This window comes from Typopeltis vanoorti, chromosome 2 (assembly GCF_054136105.1).
Source record: "Typopeltis vanoorti isolate ZY-2024b chromosome 2, IOZ_Tvanoo_1.0, whole genome shotgun sequence".
Taxonomy (NCBI): Eukaryota; Metazoa; Arthropoda; class Arachnida; order Uropygi; family Thelyphonidae; genus Typopeltis; species Typopeltis vanoorti.
The window spans coordinates 65,360,530-65,381,301 of record NC_143550.1 but is presented as its reverse complement, the minus strand read 5'-3'; the positions used below and the strand labels follow the sequence as shown (position 1 = coordinate 65,381,301).

Sequence of the window (20,772 nt, the reverse complement as noted above, 5' to 3'; positions counted from 1 at the left end):
AATTTAATTGGTTGTAAAAGTATTTCTTTATGAAATATTTAGGGTTGCTTCAGGGTCAAATTCAAATAACTAGGAGGAGATCTCCATATCACCTTTAAGGAATGCAGAAAACCAACTGCAGTTTAGTCCTCACCTTCATGTGATACACCCCAGTTAGTAGATATTCACTGGGTGCCGAATGAAGGAGGAGGATGGGTTGCAATTTGTGACTTAAGTGAAAAATTGCAGTCTTTTGACTTAAACCACAAATACATATGATGGAACAACATGATGAGATTTCATGCTGGCTGGGGAGAAACCTGGAAGAAGAACAAATCCTGAATATAGGAAACATCAATATAAGGAATATTAAGGAAAGGAAATCAAAGCTGCAGAAAAACTGGAAAAGACTACATGGATATAATTGTCATTATGGAGACAAAGAAGATAAAAAATAGTTGAGATCTTACAAAGTACTAAGTATAGAATGTTATATTTGCACAAGAACAAAAAAGGAAATGAAGGAGAAATGATAGTATTCAATCCTTTCTTTTAAGCTTACATAGTGATCCGAATACATTTTTGAAAATTATGGAGACAACTACCGTGTTTGAATAAAAACTTTAGTTTAATATAACTAAAATCTACATTCGACGTTTAGACCTTTATGTCAAGGTCATCTTCTGGAGCATACAACTGTACACAGACAACAAGCTACACTACAATCAAACTGGTTTGTTACAGACACTGACCAACCGCTACAACAATTGTTGGCCTGACCTCTGGCGAAAAAAAAAAAAAATTATACATCAACCAACAGATAACACTAACAATAGAGTCCTATTATTAGTGTTATCTGTTGGTTGTAGAAATACATTCGGCGTAACAACAAGTTTATGTATCTATCTATACACATATATTAACATCATGATTATAAATGTAAATTCCAGCCAGTTGATATGGAATGGTTTCTGATACTAGCTGAAGATTGGCTAGAGTCCTGACATGCTGGATCTTTTATATTAGGTAGGCTGAATGTGTGCCATCCAGATCCTTGGAATTTTCATGCCATCTTTGTTGTTGATATTTGGGTAGTTTATCAGGATTTCGCAGGCTTCCTTAAATTTCCTTTCATACCAGGTTTTTGTATGGTGTAAAGAGAGGGTGTTTTTCCAATTGATTTGGTGTAAGGTGTTGAGGACGTGATCTGAGAGGCCTGCTTCACCATAATGGTTATATTTAATGTGTCCTTTCTTGCGTATAGGGATTGTCCGTCGTGTTTCAGCAATGTACGGTAAGTTACAGGTGCAGCAGGTGCAATAGACTCCAGGATGTGCCAATGTGAGGAAAGGATCCTTAGAGGAGCTGAATATGGTTTTAAGTTTGGTGGGTGGCTTGAAGGTGGCATTGAGGTTATAATGTTGTAGGATTCTGTTGATTTTTTTCTGATAACCCTTTAATGTATGGGATGACTATGGTTTTTACTGTAATCTAGATTCGTTTTTGTTGTTGTTTTATGGAGTATTTTATTAATAGTATTTTTGTTATAGCCATTATTTATGAATGTGTCGCTGATTATTTTTAGTTCTTGTTTCAGGGCTTGCTGGTTAGAGCAAATTGTTATAGCTCTGTTTTTAAGGGTGTTAATGACTCCATATTTTTGTGATGGGTGGTGGTATGAATTCACATGTATGTATTGGTCCGTGTGTGTCGGTTTTCGGTAGACTGTGAAGGATAGACTGCCTGAAGGAAGACATGTGACTAGTGTGTCTAGGAATGGGAGCGAGTTTTGATTTTCGATTTCGATGGTAAATTGTATGCGTTCGTGTTGTTTGTTCAGGTGGCTAAGGAATGTGTTTAGCGTTTGTCGCCCGTGCGGCCAGATCGTGAACACGTCATCAACGTATGTAAGCCAGGCTGTCTATCTTAGTGTGGCGGAATCAAGAGCCCTTTGCTCAAAGGTTTCCATGTAGAAGTTAGAGATTGGGGGGTGGGAATAGTGGTGAGCCCATGGCTGTACCTTCTTTTTGCAGGTAAAATTTGTTTTGCCACACGAAGTAACCGGACTGTAGTATGTGGGCAAAGAGGGCCATAATGTTGGGCGGAAATCTGTTCTGTAGTAGGAGAATTGTGTCATTGATGGGGACATTTGTGAAAAGGGCAGAAACTTCGAAGCTGACTAATAAGTCATCTTTGTCGAGTGTTATGTTTTTAATTTTGTTTATAAAGTGTTGTGTGTTCTTTGTGTAAGAGGGGGAATGACCTACCAACTTCTTGAGTGTTGACGCTAATTTCTTGGCTAAGTGGTAATTGGGGCTATCTATTCCTTCCACAATTGGTCAAAGGGGCACATTTTGTTTGTGTATTTTCAGAACCCCCATATATTCTAGGGGGACGGGCATAGTGGGGTTTGAGTTTTTTAACCGTGTCCAGTGGCCAAGAAGTGATGGACTCGAGTAGTTTCTCTGTTTTATCCTTTATCCTGTTTGTTGGGTTATAATTTACCAGGTTATGTGTGTTATTATCGGCTACTAGTTGATTCATCTGAAGTATGTATGTTGACTTGTCAAGGATGACGGTGGCATTGCCTTTATCCGATTTCGTTATTATTATTATTATGTCTTGGTTGACTTTTAATGACTTAAAATTGCTGCTAGTTCTGTTTTGGTGAGATTTTTCTGTATGGTTTTCTTAATGTTCAGGACATTACTAGTTAATAATCATATTTTATCGGCTATATTGTTAGGTAGGGACCTGATGCCTCTTTCTATGTGGTAGATAAAATCCAATTAGTTTACCTTTTTAGGTGCTATTGCATAATTAAGTCCTTTATTCAGTAGCGTAAGTTTGCCACTGTTCAGGGTGTGGCTTGATAGGTTGATCACATGGTTCTTGCTTATCGGTGGTTGGTCGCTCCTTGTCTCCCTTGTTTGTTGTTCATTGTTGGTGTTTATCGGGGAGGAGGTCTCCTGATTGGATGGATTCCTGCGATTGGCCGCCATATTTCGCCGTTGTTTCAAACTGTGGAATTTGGTCTTGAGTTTTTCTTTATTCTTTTACAGGGTGGATTTGGCCGAATTGTCAGTAATTCTTTCAAGTACTTGTAGAATGTCTGGATTAATATAGTTCAATATTTCAGATTGCAATTTTGAAACCAGATTTTGAGTTATTGCTAAGTTTTGTTAGGCTGTTTGGATCTGTTCTCTGAGCATTGCTTTTTCTGTGCGATCATAAATACGGAGTGCTTTAGCGGACGTAAATTTCTTTTTTAGCCTGATGCAGATAGGAATAAGATTATTGTCTCTGCATCTCTTTAAAAAGGCCAGCCGATTGATCAAGAGGTAAATACATATCTTTAACTTACCATACTGATTGCAGCACTTGTGGGTATCATTTTCATGGATGATCTGAATCCTTTCTTTTAAGCTTACATGGTGATCCAAATACATTTTTGAAAATTATGGAGACAGCTACCGTGTTTGAATGAAAACTTTAGTTTAATATAACTAAAATCTACATTCGACGTGTCGATCTTTATGTTAAAGTCATCTTCTGAAGCATACGACTGTACACAGACAACAAGCTACACTACAATCAAACTGGCTTGATAAAGTTACTGACCAACCGCTACAACAATTGTTGGCCTCACCTCTGGTGGGGGGAGAAAAATACATATATATATATACATATATATATATATATATATATATACATCAACACTAGAGTCCTATTATTAGTGTTATCTGTTGGTTGTAGAAATACATTGGGCACAACAACGAGTTTATGTATCTATCTATATACATATATTAACATCATGATTATAAATGTAAATTCAAAGCAAGTTGGTATGGAATGGTTTCTAATACTAGCTGAAGATTGGCTAGAGTCCTGACTTTATAGATAGATAGATACATACATAAACTTGTTGTTGTGCCCAATGAACCAACAGATAACACTAATAATAGGACTCTAGCATTGATGTATAATTTTATTTTTTTTTTTCCCACCAGAGGTCAGGCCAACAATTGTTGTAGCGGTTGGTCAGTAACTTTAACAAACCAGTTTGATTGTAGTGTAGCTTGTTGTCTGTGTATAGTTGTATGCTTCAGAAGATGACCTTGACATAAAGGTCAAAACGTCGAATGTAGATTTTAGTTATATTAAACTAAAGTTTTTATTCAAACACAGTAGTTGTCTCCATAATTTTAAAAAATGATAGTGTGAAACATGAAGATAAACTGCTTGATTGGAAGGCAATTTCAACTAGAATTATGTGGGCAAACTTCAAAATGGGAAACAAAACATCTGTGCCTATAGTCTCACAAAAGGTTATCCTAGGAAGGAAGTAAAGAAGTTTTTTAAGTCATTAGAGCAGGCACTTAGGAAAAAGAGGTCATTTTTGGAGATCTAATCAGCAAAGTAGGAAATGAATCCCTCCAGGCCTATATGAATGTTTTGAGAGAATATGGAGAAAAAGGAAAGGTAAGTATCTGCTAGATTCTGCACAGGATATGGGCTAGTCATTACTAATATCATGTTCCAACAAATAGATGTGCACAAGTTCACATGGAGAGAAGAGACAAGAAATAAGAAAAGTTCCATTGGCTGTGTTATTGTTGATAGTAATATAAGGATACAAGAATACAGTGAATTTGAAATTGGAAGTGACTATCACTTAGTTTATAGTAGGATAAAAGTAAATATCACATTCAAAGCAAAGTATGTAAGAAAGATTTAAAAAGAATTGAAGTTGAGCAGCTTTTACACGTAAACTGCAAACTCAACGATACAAATGTTATTGAACCAAAAATGAAACAGTTTAAAACAAGAAACAAACTTTGGTGTCTCATTGACAAACTCTGAAGAAAACATTGATTGATTCAGCAAGGGAAGTTATGTGGTGAAGTTGTCTGCAAGAATGGAAAAATAAGAACACCATGTTGGACACAAGATATTAGAAGCAGTCCTCAAAAAAAAGGAAGCATACCAAAAGTTCCTAGCAAATAAGTCACATACAGAATGATTTGAATAGGCAGGAAATTTGGGCAAATGAAAATGGCTGTCAGTGTGACGTCAGTAAGTGTGAAGTTATAATGCACTTTGGCATGATGAGATTTTCAACAGCATATTATTTCAGAGGGATTATGCTACAAGAAACTGGCAAGGTTAGAGATCTTGGCATTATGGCAGGTGGGAATTTGAGGTTCAAAGATCACTTTGCAAAAAATTACATATACAACTCAGAGGATAATTTTAATGTTGAAATGAACCTTGACATTTAAAGGAAGTATTTTGCCTGTTCAGAAGACCTTGATGACACTGTGTCTGGACCACTGAGCACAGATTTGGTCTCCTGCATTCCAAGGAGATAGAGAAGCTGTTGAAAGGATGCAAAGAAGAGTTACAAAGATTATATCAGGATTTGAGAGTATGTGGACTACAGATACTGGTTAACAGGAAAAAAGAGGGGTGATTTGATAGAGGTTTATAAACTTCTGAATGGATGTTATATGATATCATCTGATGAAATTGTTTGTTATATGGAAAGTGAGGAGAGAACAGGGGCACCCATGGAAATCAAGTATGCTCTCAGTTAAGAAAGGGGTAAGAGTTAGATTTTTCTCCCACAGGATAATGAGCAAGTGGAATAGTTTGCCTCCTGAAGTGGTGAGTGCATCTAGTGTGAAAGAGTTTAAGAGAAAGTATAACAGCTGGTTTGGGTGATGTATAGCCCCCCTCTCTCTCTCTCTCTCTCTCTCTCTATATATATATATATATATATATATATATATATATATATATATAAAACCTTGACTTCCTAGAGGATTCAAATGATAATTATAGTGTTCAAATATGGTGGTATACAAGTTTCAGTAACTACACTGCATAATTTAGGGAGCCTGGTAAGAAGGTTGAATTCCAGATGATTAGAGTATGATTCTCACAGTTCCCATCTATAAAAAAAAATTTTTTTTAAAAAAAAGAGAGCGAGAATAAAGCTGAATGTGAAAATTTTGGAGGAATTTCTCTGCTAAGTGTTCCAGGTAAGATTTATGCAAACATTCTTGAAAATAGATTGAGAAAAATAATGGAAGAAGAGCAAGCTTTGTTCAAACAATAGAAGCCGTAAATATCAGATTTTCACTTTAAGACAATTAATTGAGAAATCATGGGAATATGACATGGATCTGTACTTAAGTTTTGTAGAGCTGTAAAACTCATATGGCAAGATGCGTAGAGGAAAGCTTTTCAAATTACTAGAATTTTTTTGGGATAAATTCAGCATTATATGAAGCAATACATACATTTAAGTTTTGAGTCAGCAGTTAAAATCAAAGGAAATACAGGAAGATGGTTTGATGTAAAATCAGGGGATAAGACAAGGATGCACATTATCTCCACTCTTATTCATCATCTGTATGGATTACGTTATGAAATAAAAGTGGCATTAAACATGATGTTAGAATTAGAGATATCAAACTTGAGCTCCTCTTTGCTTTATGCAGATGATGTTGTACTCCTAAACACATGCAGCTCAAGTCTCCAGGATTCTGTAACTAAATTGAATTGAAGTAAATATAACAAATTGGCATGAAAATCAGCAATAAAAGACCAAAACTATGAAAATAGGCAGGAACATAAAAAACTTCAACTGCATTCTGAATGGAGATCCTATAGAACAAGTAAAATATTTCAGCTATTTAGGGCATAGTTTTTAGCAAAGATGGCAAGTTAAATCTGGAAATAGACAACAGAATAAGCAAAGCTTATTTATTCAGCTGGTGGATAGCCAGCTGAATAAATTTATATGGAATGAGAGAGAAACTAGCCAAAACACCAAACTAGCAGTATACAATACTGTGTTTAAATCAATTTTAAGTTATGGATATGAGAGTTAGGTTAGAAATAAAGTGCTTGATCGAAGATCAGAGAACACAGATATGAGAGTTCTAAAAAAAATTAGAAGAGTTAACAGATGGCATCGATGGTAGAATCATGCTAACAACATCAAGTACCTTCTTAATTTCTTCATTTTTAATGTTCCTTGATCAAGCACTTGATTTCTAACCTAACTCTCAGATCCATAACTTAAAATTGGTTTAAACACAGTCTTGTATACTGCTTGTTTGATGTTTTGGCTAGTTTCTCTCTTATTTGATATAAATTTATTCAGCTGGCTACCCACTATATCAGCTTTGCTTATTCTGTTGTCTATTTTCAGAGAAGAATGTGTGAGCAGAGCTAATATAAGGTGGTATGGCATTGCAGAATGCAAGAAGAATTGTTAGCAAAAACTGGTGTTTGATACCAAGATGCAAAGTAAGAGATCGAGAGTGAAGACCAAGATCTAGGTGATTGATTCAGCCAGAAGTGTGTTAGAAGAACAAAATGTTAAATATGACAATATTGGAGCACTTTATCTTTTAGATATGTTATTATGCAGCCTAAATAATTTAACTCTGTCATCTGTTCTATTATTTTATTTTCTATAACTATATTTGATTTAACATGATCTTGACCTTTTGGCTTATTTTGTTTTTATGTAAACTGATTTTTGGAGGTCATCTTCATTGTCTTGTAATATATAATCTGATCATCTGCATATAGCACTGTATTGATAACAGTTCGTCTGGTTAACTGAATACCTTGTTTTGTTGTTATTTTCTATATTTTAATAATCTGATCACTATATATAGTATATTGAATAAAGTTGGAGATAAGCTATATCCCTGTCTGATGTCCTGATTTATTTCAGTCTATTCTGTTAATTTATTATCTAATTGTATTTTTATATAAGCTTTGTATAGCTTTTACCAAATGTAATGGATATCCTTGTTTTTTCATTATATTCCATAGTTTTTCTCTGTGTATTTTATCAAAAGTTTTCTCATAATCTATAAAGTCTATATGGATCTTTAAAGTAAATTCTGATCTTTTTTTCAATAATTTGTTTTAACACATAAATATTGTCTATACACAAAGACAATGAAAATAGGCAGAAGCATTGACAATATCAACTGCATTGTGAATGGAGAACCTATAGAAAAAGTATAACATTTCAGCTACTTAGGCATGATTTTTAGTGACGTTTTTGGTAAATTAAATATGGAAATAGATAGCAGAATCATCGAAACTGGTATGGTAGGAAGTCAGCTGAATAAATTTACATAAAATAAGAGAGAAATTAGTCAAAGCACTAAATTAGCTGTATGCAAGACGGTGTTCAAACCAATTTTAACGTATGGAGCTGAGTTAAAAGTACTTTTAACTCAGCTAAAAGTACTTTGGTCAAGTTAAAACACTTGACCAAAGAGACTAGAGACTGCAGATATGAGAAGAGTCCTGAGAAAGATTAGGAGCATGAACAGATGGCAATATCATATTAAAAATGAGGATATTAGGAAAGAACTTGACATTGTTAGCATCCAGGAATGTGTTAACAGAGCTAATCTCAGGTGGTATGGTCACTTGAACAGAATGGGAGAGGAAGATTAGCAAAACAAGTGTTCTCTGCCAGATTAACAGGAAAAAGACCCAGAGGAAAACCAAGATATAGGTAGATTGATACGGTAAAAAGTACCTTAGAAGATAGAAATGTAATGATCTGATAATGTTGGAGTCTTGACAGGTAACAGATTGATTTGGAGGAAAATTGTAGATAGCAAGTTAGTAATGATGTAAATTTTTCATGTAGTACTATCATATCCTGTACATGTTTCCCCTTGAGGGTACATGTCAGAAATTTGATGATGATGATATTGTCTATGCATGATCTTCCATGTCTGAAACCATTTTGTTCTTCTGAGAGTAGATGGTTTGCAATATTTCTAAGTCCTTTATTCAGGATTATACTGTAAATTTTGGAATCTGCATTTAATAAACTTATTCCTCTGTAATTTACACAATCACTCCTGTTTCCTATGTTAAATGTAGATATAACCTTAGCTTTTAACCAATCTGAAGGAACCTCACATTTCCTCCAACAGTTATTTATTAATTTTAAGACTGTGTGATGTAAATATTCTACATCATATTTCCAAAGCTCAATATTTATGCCATCTAATCTGGTTGATTTTCTATTTTTTGATACCTTTATTGCTTTTAGTTCTGCCAATTTTATTGTTTCTATATCAGTGCTGATTTCTTCATTATTATTTTCTGTATTAAATTTAGGTCATACCATAAATTCTTATAATATTCTGTCCATTGTTTCTCTCATATTATGTTGATTTGTGCTGTATCTCTTTCTTCATTGTTTAATTTTGTTAATATTTTCTAGGCTATGTCTTGTCTTCCATGTATGTCTTCTATTTTATTATAAATCTGCCCTAAGAATCTTGGTTAGCTTTCTGTACTATTGTTTTAGGTATATTTCTTCTGTTTCCTTTGTATGTTTTTGAAAAAAGTGATTTTTAATGTCATTTGTTTTTCTCTTTTGATTGAATTTTCTATATCTGTGTTCTAGATTTTTAATGTTTTTCTTTTTAATATTTTATTTTTCTTTACGACTTCAGAGGCTGTTTTATGGATTATCTTTATGAAAGTTTTTCAATCTTCTTCTTCTTCTATATCTTCACTGATTTGGGCTTCTTTTAGATAATCTATTAATTATGATTGATATAGCATTCTAATGCTTTCTTCTTGTAATGGATATACTTTGTATACGTTCTATTTCTTGTTTTTTCTTATTTACTTCCATTCTCCATTTTGTTAGCATTTCTCTTTTAGAGACTACTAAATAATGATCTAAAAAAATTCACTTTCTCTGTAAACATGTACATCTCTCTGTAAACATGTACACACGTGGAGCTAGTTTCTGATTGGTAATGATATATGAGGAATGGCAGAGGAAAAAGTATAGATCTTGTTCCTCTGCCATTCCAAGTATATTTATTTATATTCTTTTTTGAAAAAAATTATTGGTTATTTTAAAATTATTGAAAGTACAAAAGTCAAATAGTTCCTGACCATTGTTATTCATTCAGATTTCTCCATATTTTCCTAAGACATTTTGGGATTGGATTATTTCCAAATGTATCATTATGATTCTCCTTCTATTAATATATAGTCATTTTTATTACATTTAACTGTTTTTGTAGTTGTTCATAAAATCATTAGGATTCCTCTTTGATACCTTCTTCAAAGGCATATGACATTTGAGTATCTTCTATTTGTTTTTAATTTAACTGTTATAATTTGATCATTTACAAAATTGTACTTTTGTATTCTATTTTTCCATTTATTGTCGATTAAAATGGCTACACTACGATTTTTAGGTAATCTATTATATGCTATATAGTGGTCCATTCCACTATATAGCATGGTAAAACCACCTATGTATCTTTTTTCCTTTAATTTCTTTTTTATTTCTGTTATCATGGCTATATTAGTATTTTACCAATAAAATTTTACCTATTCTAATTCCTTTGTTGATTCCTAAATGTTTACCTTTATTTTTTCTTTGTCATTTTCCGTTGTTTTGGTCCATTGAATTTTCCAGTTGCAGCATCTGAGTTATAGAAATTTTTTACTTGGTAAGGTAACCAGCCTTACACAAAATCCCCAACCAGGAGGACAAAGGTATTAGTCTCTAGACCAGGGCAGACTAAGAGAGGCTATGTCTCTTTGTCTGCCCCCTATCTCTCGACCTGTCCAGCTAAGGAGGCTCTACCAGTAGCTTAGCTACTGCTGGCATATCACTTGAGGTCATTGGTGCATGCATACCTCCTTACTGGATCAAGGTGGAGATACCATTAAGGAGGATGAAAATATTTATAATATATTTATGAATATTTTTATGCACACAAGTTGGAAAGCACTGATACAAGGGCTAAATTAAAATCCTTTAGATCTTTTCATTTCATATTTGATATGATTTTCATAAGCTTAAATTGATTTTAAATATGAACTCAACAGTAAAGTTTCATACAAATTATTACATGTGCAATTGTTTAGTAAAGGAAGCATTGTCGATTACTATTACTGACTTTTTTTTAATGGCAGTAAGTATAAATATACCGTAATTCAAATTATGAATTCACTTGATGACTTATCCATGTATATAATTGACAGTAAATTGTTGTTTACTATTTATATTGAATTAGAGATAAACTTCTTTCTTTTTTTCATGTTTATGGGTGATCAATTCAGAGGCTATCTTCAGATGTTTTCTTTTCATTACAGGCTGGTTTTTCTTTTGATTGGATGATATATTTTAGTTCATGAACAGTCACTTAATGGAAATTACAGTTGAAATTGCTTTTGTTATCAAAGAAGCAAAGCAGTTCAAAATGTACTACTTAATTCAAAGTACAAAAAAAGTTTCTGTAAACCACTGCCATTTCTAAACCACTCCCTTTCTATTCATTATTGACAAATAAAGAATAAACAAACTGTGGGTGGGAAAGCATCGTCAGTGTGACTTGTTAATTACCAGAAAGGAAACTAAAACTATTAAACAATGTTTACATTTATTTAACATTGCTTTAACCAAATTAGAGGAAATGAAGGAGAAGTGGTAGTATTCAATCCTTTCTTTTAAGCTTACATAGTGATCCGGATACATTTTTGAAAATTATGGCGACAACTACCGTGTTTGAATAAAAACTTTAGTTTAATGTAACTAAAATCTACATTCGACGTTTCGACCTTTATGTCAAGGTCATCTTCTGGAGCATACAACTATACACAGGAAACAAGTTGCACTACAATCAAACTGATTTGTTAAAGACACTGACCAACCGCTACAACAATTGTTGGCCTGACCTCTGGTGGGGGGAAAAAAATTATACATCAACAACAAGTATCTATCTATATACATATATTAACATCATGTACACATTCCAGCCAGTTGGTATGGAATGGTTTCTAATACTAGCTGAGGATTGGCTAAAGTCCTGACTTATGCTGAATCTTAAGAATATTAGCCTACCTAATATGTAACGTGAGGCCAGCGAGAAAGAGCAAAAAGTTGAAAAAAAAAAAAATGCAGATATCTAAAAGCTCGATTCGATTTGATTATTGATTCAATTGTTCTATGATATAACCAACCTCCTGCATTCTTGTTTCAGCAATGTTACCAACACAGGAGAAACGCCTGGGGAAAAAATCTAAAATGCTCCCACAGAAATGCAGACAAAACGGGGTTTTTTCGAAAATGTATGCGGACAGATATTTTCATTATCAAAATGCTGACGTATGGTAACCCTATCCTTATGCATCCTGTATTCCTTTCACATTATCTTTTTCTTTCAAATTTCTTACTTAATAAGATTTCACATCCATTTCATTCCTACCCTATTTATTCTTTGAACTCTAGGGACACATTCTGAAATTGCATCATTTCATGCACTGTCTTCTCATCCAACAAATAATATCATGATGCAGAATTCACCATACTCCTCAGTTGGTCATAATTTTGGCATATAGCCTTTTCTGAATGGAACATTCTTACAAATGTCTTGTTTAATAAAATTTCACATCCATTTTATTCTTACTCCATTTATTCTTTGAACTTTAGGGACACATTCCAAAATTGCATCATTTCATGCACTGTCGATATTCTTCTCGTCCAACAACTGATACCATGGTGCAGAACTCATCATATTCCTCAATTGGTCATAATTTCCTGCTTTTAGTTCAGCATGTAACCTTTTCTGAATCGAACATTCATAAAATTAGCCGCTTCCCAAGTGAATACTGCACGATCACTCTCACCAACCAAAGGCAGAATATGTTTTTAACTACCTCCTCCTCCTCCTCCTCTGATACTATGACCAGATCTAACACTCCTTGATCTATAGTTCCTTTTGTGAAATGCTGCTTGAGGCAGTTGTCATGCAACAGCTCAATAAATTCAGTTTCATTCTTATGAGATTTCGCTGATATTCAATCAGTGTTTAGATGATTAAAGTACCCCATTATGATTACTTGTTTTTCACCTATCTTTTTTATTTGATAATGCATTTCTTTCACTAGCAACTGATCCATGAGGTCTATAACAACAACCAACTATGTATTTGATCATGTTAGACTCCTCACACCTGATGGCTTCAAAAATCACTGCCATATGATAAACATTTACTAGTATTGCAGTCATATGTCTCAAATTTACGCTTATACTTACAATGACTAATGGACGTGTTATTAGTGATTTTGTATGTAATTACTGTGAATAATATTTTATTGTTTAAATTATTTATTTTTGGATATACTTAGAATAATTTCTGACTTCAAACAGAATAATTAACATAAGGTTTATTTATATTGAGCTTAGTTAATGTTTTGACATTTAAAAAGAGAAACAAAAAATTCATATCAGTACAGTATGTTATGAATGTAGGCAATTAACTTCATGCTGTACTCTATTCCAACCAGATTACACACCAAACAGTTGTATATAATCATTTGATATGTAATTTGGTTGAAATTGAGTGTGGTTTGGAATTAATTGAATTTCAGTGAGTGTTTTATTGTCATATTAGTCGCAAATCAGTCAAATACGGCAGAGTTACAGAGCATATGAGATCAGTTGTGGCTGACATCATTAAAAGATACAAAGGTGAAGATGAAAAGAAGTAGTCAATCATATAAACTAATGGAAAGGAATAGAGGAGTGATTAAAAGGGTTGCACATTCCTCCCATTTCTCAGTAGTCTTGCTTTCCATGAAAGCAAGACTACTGGGAAAGCTACATAAAAACGAAACACCCAAGCAGTTGCATCTGCTTTCTAGCATAGTACCATACTTTCCATTATTAGACAACAGACTGTTAGAAACTTGGTATTGCAGAATTGTGTTGCAAATCAGATGGATGTATTTGGATGTCAGCTGCATGGGAAATGTTGTTTATTAGGATTTATCATCCTATCTGTTAGAATCCCATGTTATATTGTTTGAAAAAATGAAGATCAAACATAATATCAGTATTCTGTGTTACCTACTTAAGTAAATGATAGTGAATATGAGAGTCCCAATTTGAAGCCTGTAGGGGATCTTTGAAAAGAATTGTATAGAAATTAACACATCCAACTTCGCTACCAGAACTGATTGCCATTTAGGTAAAGAAATGAGTCAAAATATCTGTGTTCGTTTTCAACTTATTGTGGGAGCTATTCTTCAGTAAACTTCCATAAAATGTTAAATGGCATTTGTGATTGCAGTCAGAGGTACATCGAGGTTTCTGAATTCATGATTCGTTTTGTTAGATCCTGAATGGACAATTTTTTAGAAATTATTCATTCAGAATCTAACATAAGAATTTGGCTAACTCAGATAATACCTGGTTGACAGCACACAGTTCTGAATTTATGTTGCAAAGGAATTTGTATAATAACATGTAAATCGTACCAAAAAAATTCTTGTGGTTGAAAGTTAAACTGAAGGATTATAGGATTAGTGAAATTTTAATAAGGAAATTGTAGTATAATCTTGCCCCATTAAACTGTCTTAAACTTAATAAGTCGCCAAAGAAGTTAAGAGTATGAGTGCAAAGGTCGCGTTACATATGCACGTATCGGCCGTATTGCCGCCAGCTAGAAAGTACGAGGAAGATGACGTAAGCGGGATTCCCAAGAATACAGCACCTAAACGGCAGCTAGGACTTGAGGATCACCTTAAGGGCATGAAAACGAAGGGTCGTATGGGAAAGAAGGGACGAAATATAAGCGGAATGCACGCGATAATTCCGGGCTTTTTTCTGGTTGTTCCTGACTTCACTTGGAGGATTCCTGAATAGCGAACGGAGTAGGGACGAGCAAGACAAATGGCCCACAGTAGGAGCAGAGAATGTGCTGTATCAAGGCAGTGAGAATTTCGAGTCCGGGAAGAATGTAAAACGGATGGCGTAGTCGTAAGCCCATTGCGGAAGGAGGACCAGAAATACACGCGGCCGTTAACAGACCTTTGGAAGAAAAAGATTGGGTAACATAAAGACCTTTGTTGTATGTTTAAATGAGACAGAATTTAATGTTAGATCATATTAAGTGGACATTTCATAGTGGACTATAATAAGGATTTGAATTTTGAGATAGAGTAATTCTGCTAAACAAAGGAATGTCAGGAGTGAAATTTTAGCTGCATGTGACTGAGATTATATGTGAATTTGATATTTTGTAGATGATTTATATCAGAATAGTAACGAGTTGAGAAATGTATTTTAATGTAGCAAGAATTAAGAGTTTGATTTAGAATAACATAGTTAGCTTGTTTTAATGTTGCATAGAGTGTGAGTAATTGCCAAGTTGATTTATGAGTGTTTTCTTAAATTAGTATTGAGTAACTAACTTAGTAAGAGATTTTGTAAAACTTAATATCCCATTTCAATTATAGTTGTAAAGTGAATTTGTTCCAATAAACATATTTTATTGTATATGCCTGTTTTGTGCTTGATTCGAGAATTCAAATTACCACTTGCAAAAATTTAGAACCATAGCAGGAGGGAATTTATTGAGAGTGTTTGAGTAATAGATTTATTGGTCATGACTGCAATTAGAACCAGTATCTATTTAGTGCATATTAGAATGAATGCCAGTTAACCTAGGAATATTTCCCTGAATTTTGAATAAGCTCATATTATAGGACTCTGGCTGGTGCAGCAATAAAAAATAAATTTGCTAGTGTCTGAAAAGGAAGCATTCCTAGGTAAAGATGAGTAGGGCATTATTAAGGAAGTAAGTTAGTATATTAAATAACAATAGCGAAACCAAGAAAACGAAGATATAACAATGCCGCAGCCGACGAAAATATAACAGTTTGTTCATAGAACTCAAAATAAGAGTTTCTGCAACAATAAGATGTCTCACTTTAAAGTTATAAAAATAATATTAAAGTGTCAGATATTATGACAGTGTGAGGTGTCCACTTATAAATCATTATTTTAGTGCTTATAGTACTTTCATTAGTGGCTTCTTACCATTGGATAAATGGAAAAAAAAAAAAACTAAATCAAGCCCATTAACAGTGTTTAGAATGTTAGAGAACCTGGTGCTTTATCAGTCAGAACATTATTGTGGTCCACAGAGAGTTTGAAAAGCACCACATAGAACATATCCTTTCCATTATTAAACTCTTATAAAACATACAAAAGAGTGAAGTGTGACTTCATTCCCTGTCATGGACTTAGTGTTTCTAGGGTCCTGCCATAATGTTCTTTACATCACTGTGGTTTGTGCAATTGGTTGCCATGGTTGATGATGGGCTAATGTACAGTCCTTGTTCAAAAACAAACTGTGCAGCTCTTTATGCAGTATCCTGCTACTAACATGAACTCCATGTTGATTATTTCCAAGTGCATTCTTGGCTGAGGTGGCATCCTCACATTTCTGTTGCTAAGGCCAGTGTCACAGACAGACTGTTAATAATTCTTTCTTTCAAAGTCTGAGGCAATTTGTGATGACAGTATACGTATTGGTATGTTTCATTCTTAAATAGGAGCAGTCCCTGGTCCCCGTACTTATTTCAGCTGTGTGTGCGTGCGTGTGTGTGTGTGAGTGAGTGAGTGAGTGAGTGAGTGAGTGAGATGGCTTCTTAAAATATATCATATTTTCCAGGTCAACTAAGAAGACAAGGATCTATTCTAAAAGAAAAGACCGCCGATTGCAACATGCAGAACATCTCCAACTGAACAGTAAACAGACAGAAGTAAAAATATTTTTCATTATACTGCATTATATATTTATGTATGTGATAGACTCAGATATAGCAATATTAGAATTTTTAAACATAATCTGTTATGTTTAAAACATAACAGATTATGAACCAGTTCCAGTTAAGTTAAGCATTGTTATAAGAGAAATTTTTGCTTTGTTTCAGGAGCATATTGAGTTGCAGATTATAGTACTTCACTGCTTTACAACCCCCCCTTCCCACACACACACACACACACACACACACAACTTTACACCTGAAATAAATTTTCTGTTATAACTAAAGTCATAATCACACATTCTTGAATGCTAATAATGTCAAGTTCCTTTCTAATCTCTTCATTTTTAATAGTCTATTCTAAGCAGACTCATCAGGGGATTGAAACAGCATAATTATTGAATTTGATGAAAGCGAGTTATTTTGTCACCCTGTCCTTTGGATGGAAGAAAATGTCTTTCTTAGACTTTTCCTGGCATCATGTTAATTATGAAAGCTATTTTTATGTGGCAGATCCATCGAATTTTCGCAGTTTTGGAGGGTTTTAAAATTTACCACAGCTTATTTCAGTATTTCCCACTTTCTGCGTTGTTTTATTGCCATTTTAATGCACAAGGTGCATACTTTTTTTGATTTCTTATTTGTATTTTCATACACATTAATTTTTTTTTTTCAGGATGGCAGCCACCTACTTTAGGTTCATTTTACACAAATTGTGGACTCTACAACTGTGTTATAAATAATTATTTTAATTTCTCGACGTTTTGACCTTCATATTAAGGTCATCATCTGGAGTATACACATATGTACAGAGACAAGCTAAATTACATTTCACACAGTAAGCTGAAGAGACAATGATTTGATCAACGGTTATTCTACTGGCCTTACCTCTAGTGAAAATAAAATGACTACATCCAAGCTATATTCTATTTAAGACATCAGAGAAACATTCTTTCATATAGATAGTTTTGTTACAGTAAAAATGATGTCCTAATTTAATCTAATATAACAATGGTTATATTAGATTTAAGACCCTGGATTACCTATGATCCTATTTATAATTAACTCTTAGGGTGAAAGGTTAAGTTGGTAGAATATGTGCCTTCCATATTCTTAGGATTTTTAGACCATCATTATTATTAGGGTGGTTGATAAGAGTCTCACAGGCCTCCTTAAATTTATGTTCATACCATGCTTTGGTGTGTTGTAAACAACAGGTGTTTTACCATCATTTCTATTTTATTTTCTCTGGAGGTCAGGCCAGCAGAGTAACCATTGATCAAATCATTGTCTCTTCAGCATACTGTGTGAAATATAATTTAGCTTATCTCTATATATATATGTGTATACTCCAGATGATGACCTTAATATGAAGGTTGAAACGTTGGAAAATTAAAATAGTTATTTATAACACTGTTGTAGAGTCTATAATTTGTGTAAAATGAATGCTGATCACTGTGTAACGCTAAAGGAAAATAACCTACTTTAGGTGTTCTAGGTGCTGTTTTGCATCATTTTATACTCCTTCCTGTAGACACTACATTGAATTTTGTGTTTTATGTTTACATCCAGTAGAATATGCCCCAAATCACATTGATTGAATTGTTTCTTCTCTGAAAAAAAAAAAAAAAAGTGATGATGGCGAATAAATAAAAATTTTAACATTTTATGAGATACTTTTGATAGATTGCTATAAAGCAAAATTGGTTCCATTCTGTTATTTTCATCCCTTCACCCTAGATTGTATTTTCAAAATGAAGAAAACTGCAGTTTTTGCTGCATTTTTCAGTATTTAGTGCATCAGCTTATGAAGACGGTTTTTTAGTACCTCCTGAGTAGCATGAGGTTAGCAAATTACATGTTGAGAGTTTTTTAACATGTTACCAGCATTATTGTCAACATAGAATAAATCATTAAAAGAATATGCAATATTTTAAATTTCATACCAGTAAGTTAGCTATTCAGGCACTGAAATTTCATATTGTTAGGGTGTGCAAAGACCAGGTGCAGTATAAATTTTTTTTCTGTTTTAACTGGTTTCACTTAGCTTGGTAATAAAAGTAACTGGAACTTGCCACTTAAATGTAATTCCTTTTTCACAGCAGTTCTGTGTGTCAATTTTGAGTTTAATACTTATCACCATAAACACAGGAGACATAATCATTCTCATAGTGTAATAACCTTTGATGCCTGACAACTGCGACAACTTTGAAGTGCTCTAAAGCAGAAATGTGATCGACAGCAACATTTTTCTCATTGACTGGGACAAAGTAATACATTCTGTTGTCAGTTTTCTCCTTTTTCCAAATTTTTCTTTAAGCAGCTTGCTTTCATGTTCACTGTCTTCACTGGATACAAAAAAGAATTTTACACCAGTAAGATGCTGGAACAGAAGTTGAGAACATGGTGCTTTTGTAGTGATGGTATGTGTTTTTTAATAATCCATAATCCTTTGCTAAGCTGTTTTTTTGTGACTGACTTAATTCCCCCTCCCCTGCACCATCTCGTGACATGGCAAAAAAAAAGTGCCATTCTCTGAATAAACCAAAGTCATCTCTGTGGTTAGCCAGGTTAGCGAAGTTCTTTCTCTTTCTGTACTTAGCAGATGGATCATCATTGATATATTTCTTTCAGATGGTTTATTGGAATGCCGTGAAAAGCATGAACTACTAATGTTGTGTGACAGTCTCTGATTAATTAGAGTTCCTCTAATAAGACATTTGATGTTATTTACCTTTACATAAATGTTTTTTTTTTTTTTTTTTTTTTAAACCATTCGTCCATTTATTTTTTTACTCTGTTTGTATTGTCACATAGCACACTACGTCCTAAAAAAAAAAAAAAACAGTTTTCATATGTGGTTATGCTTAATATGCTAAAAAATGAAACCATAAAAATAAAATACATAAATAAATAAAAAAATTCTAAATGCTGTCTAAGCTGGAGGGATAAAAATAGCCAAATGGGACCAATTTTGCTTTATAGCAACCTATCGAGAGATCTCTCATAAAAATTTAAAACTTTTGCTTGTTCCTTCACATATTTTTAAGCTTCAAAATTGGGCATACATATTCTACTACACACATAAGAAACACAAATATTGCAGTAAAAAATCAGAAATCAGACAGTCTGGAAATAAACTGTAAAACAGCTTTCTGAAATTGTAAGAATTCTATTGATCTACTGAATAATAATGGCCACCATAATTAATAAAATATAGTTTCTTTCATCTGAAGAATATAGCAACCAAATAACTCTCTCATCAAAATATGAGTATTACCGCTTTAAATACATATCTTCCCTAGTTGTGAGGAAATGCTAACCAGACATCTTGGTGGTAGATATCTTTCATTTCCCAGTGAAACACCATATCCCTCTTTTTGGAGGTGTTGAAGGCTTCTGATATGTTTCATTCCCAGAGTAGGGTCTCCAGTTCCTGTCCTGTCCCATTTCTTCTCATATGCAGTTTGGGTGATGCCCAGCAAAGGCATACATGCAATATGCCTTGCTGGGCATACTCATTACACCATTATCATTATTCAACTAGGGAACTAGTTTCTGCTCCATTTGAGGGTATAGTAGGAAAACAGTTTCCCCTCAGGCTTCTGCAAAATAGTACATGGGATGAACCTGATGGTAATTCATCTGTTAGAGGCTACCCAATCAGCTGGTAAATAATCCTGCTGCCACTTACCCTGCCAGGTCATGCCTGGATGGGGACCAATAAAATTTTTTACTCTGTTTGTATTGTCACATAGCACACTACGTCCTAAAAAAAAAAAAAAAACAGTTTTCATATGTGGTTATGCTTAATATGCTAAAAAATGAAACCATATGCAGGGGATACTGTCTGAGGCCACACTTGGACTGGAGTCTGGGCACTTCTTGTGTGTGAGTTATGTACACAAGTCTCTCACCCCCAGCTGCATGCCCCCTTCTCTTTGTTTACTAAATCAGTCACCCTACACATGAAAATCAATCATAAAAATACTAGCATTTTAACTGCAGATACAAAAAATCTCCCATAAAAAATATATAAAAATATGAAAAATATAACAAAAAAAAATTGGAACAAATAATAAAAATACACCCCAACCCACCCAAAACAACATCAAAATTTCTTCCAATAAAATACACGTCCATATCCAT

General features: G+C 33.7%; 1 protein-coding gene across 4 annotated transcripts in view; it reads left to right on the top strand.

The window, feature by feature from the left end:
* pns (DENN domain containing pinstripe) overlaps positions 1 to 20,772 on the top strand; it is a 347,031-nt gene that overhangs the window by 136,459 nt on the left and 189,800 nt on the right. For all 4 annotated transcript variants that reach the window (XM_090411700.1, XM_090411683.1, XM_090411692.1 and 1 more), the window contains one exon: positions 16,530 to 16,620. In XM_090411700.1, coding sequence (XP_090267826.1) covers positions 16,530 to 16,620 — 91 coding nt within the window. The remainder of the gene's footprint in view (positions 1 to 16,529; positions 16,621 to 20,772) is intronic.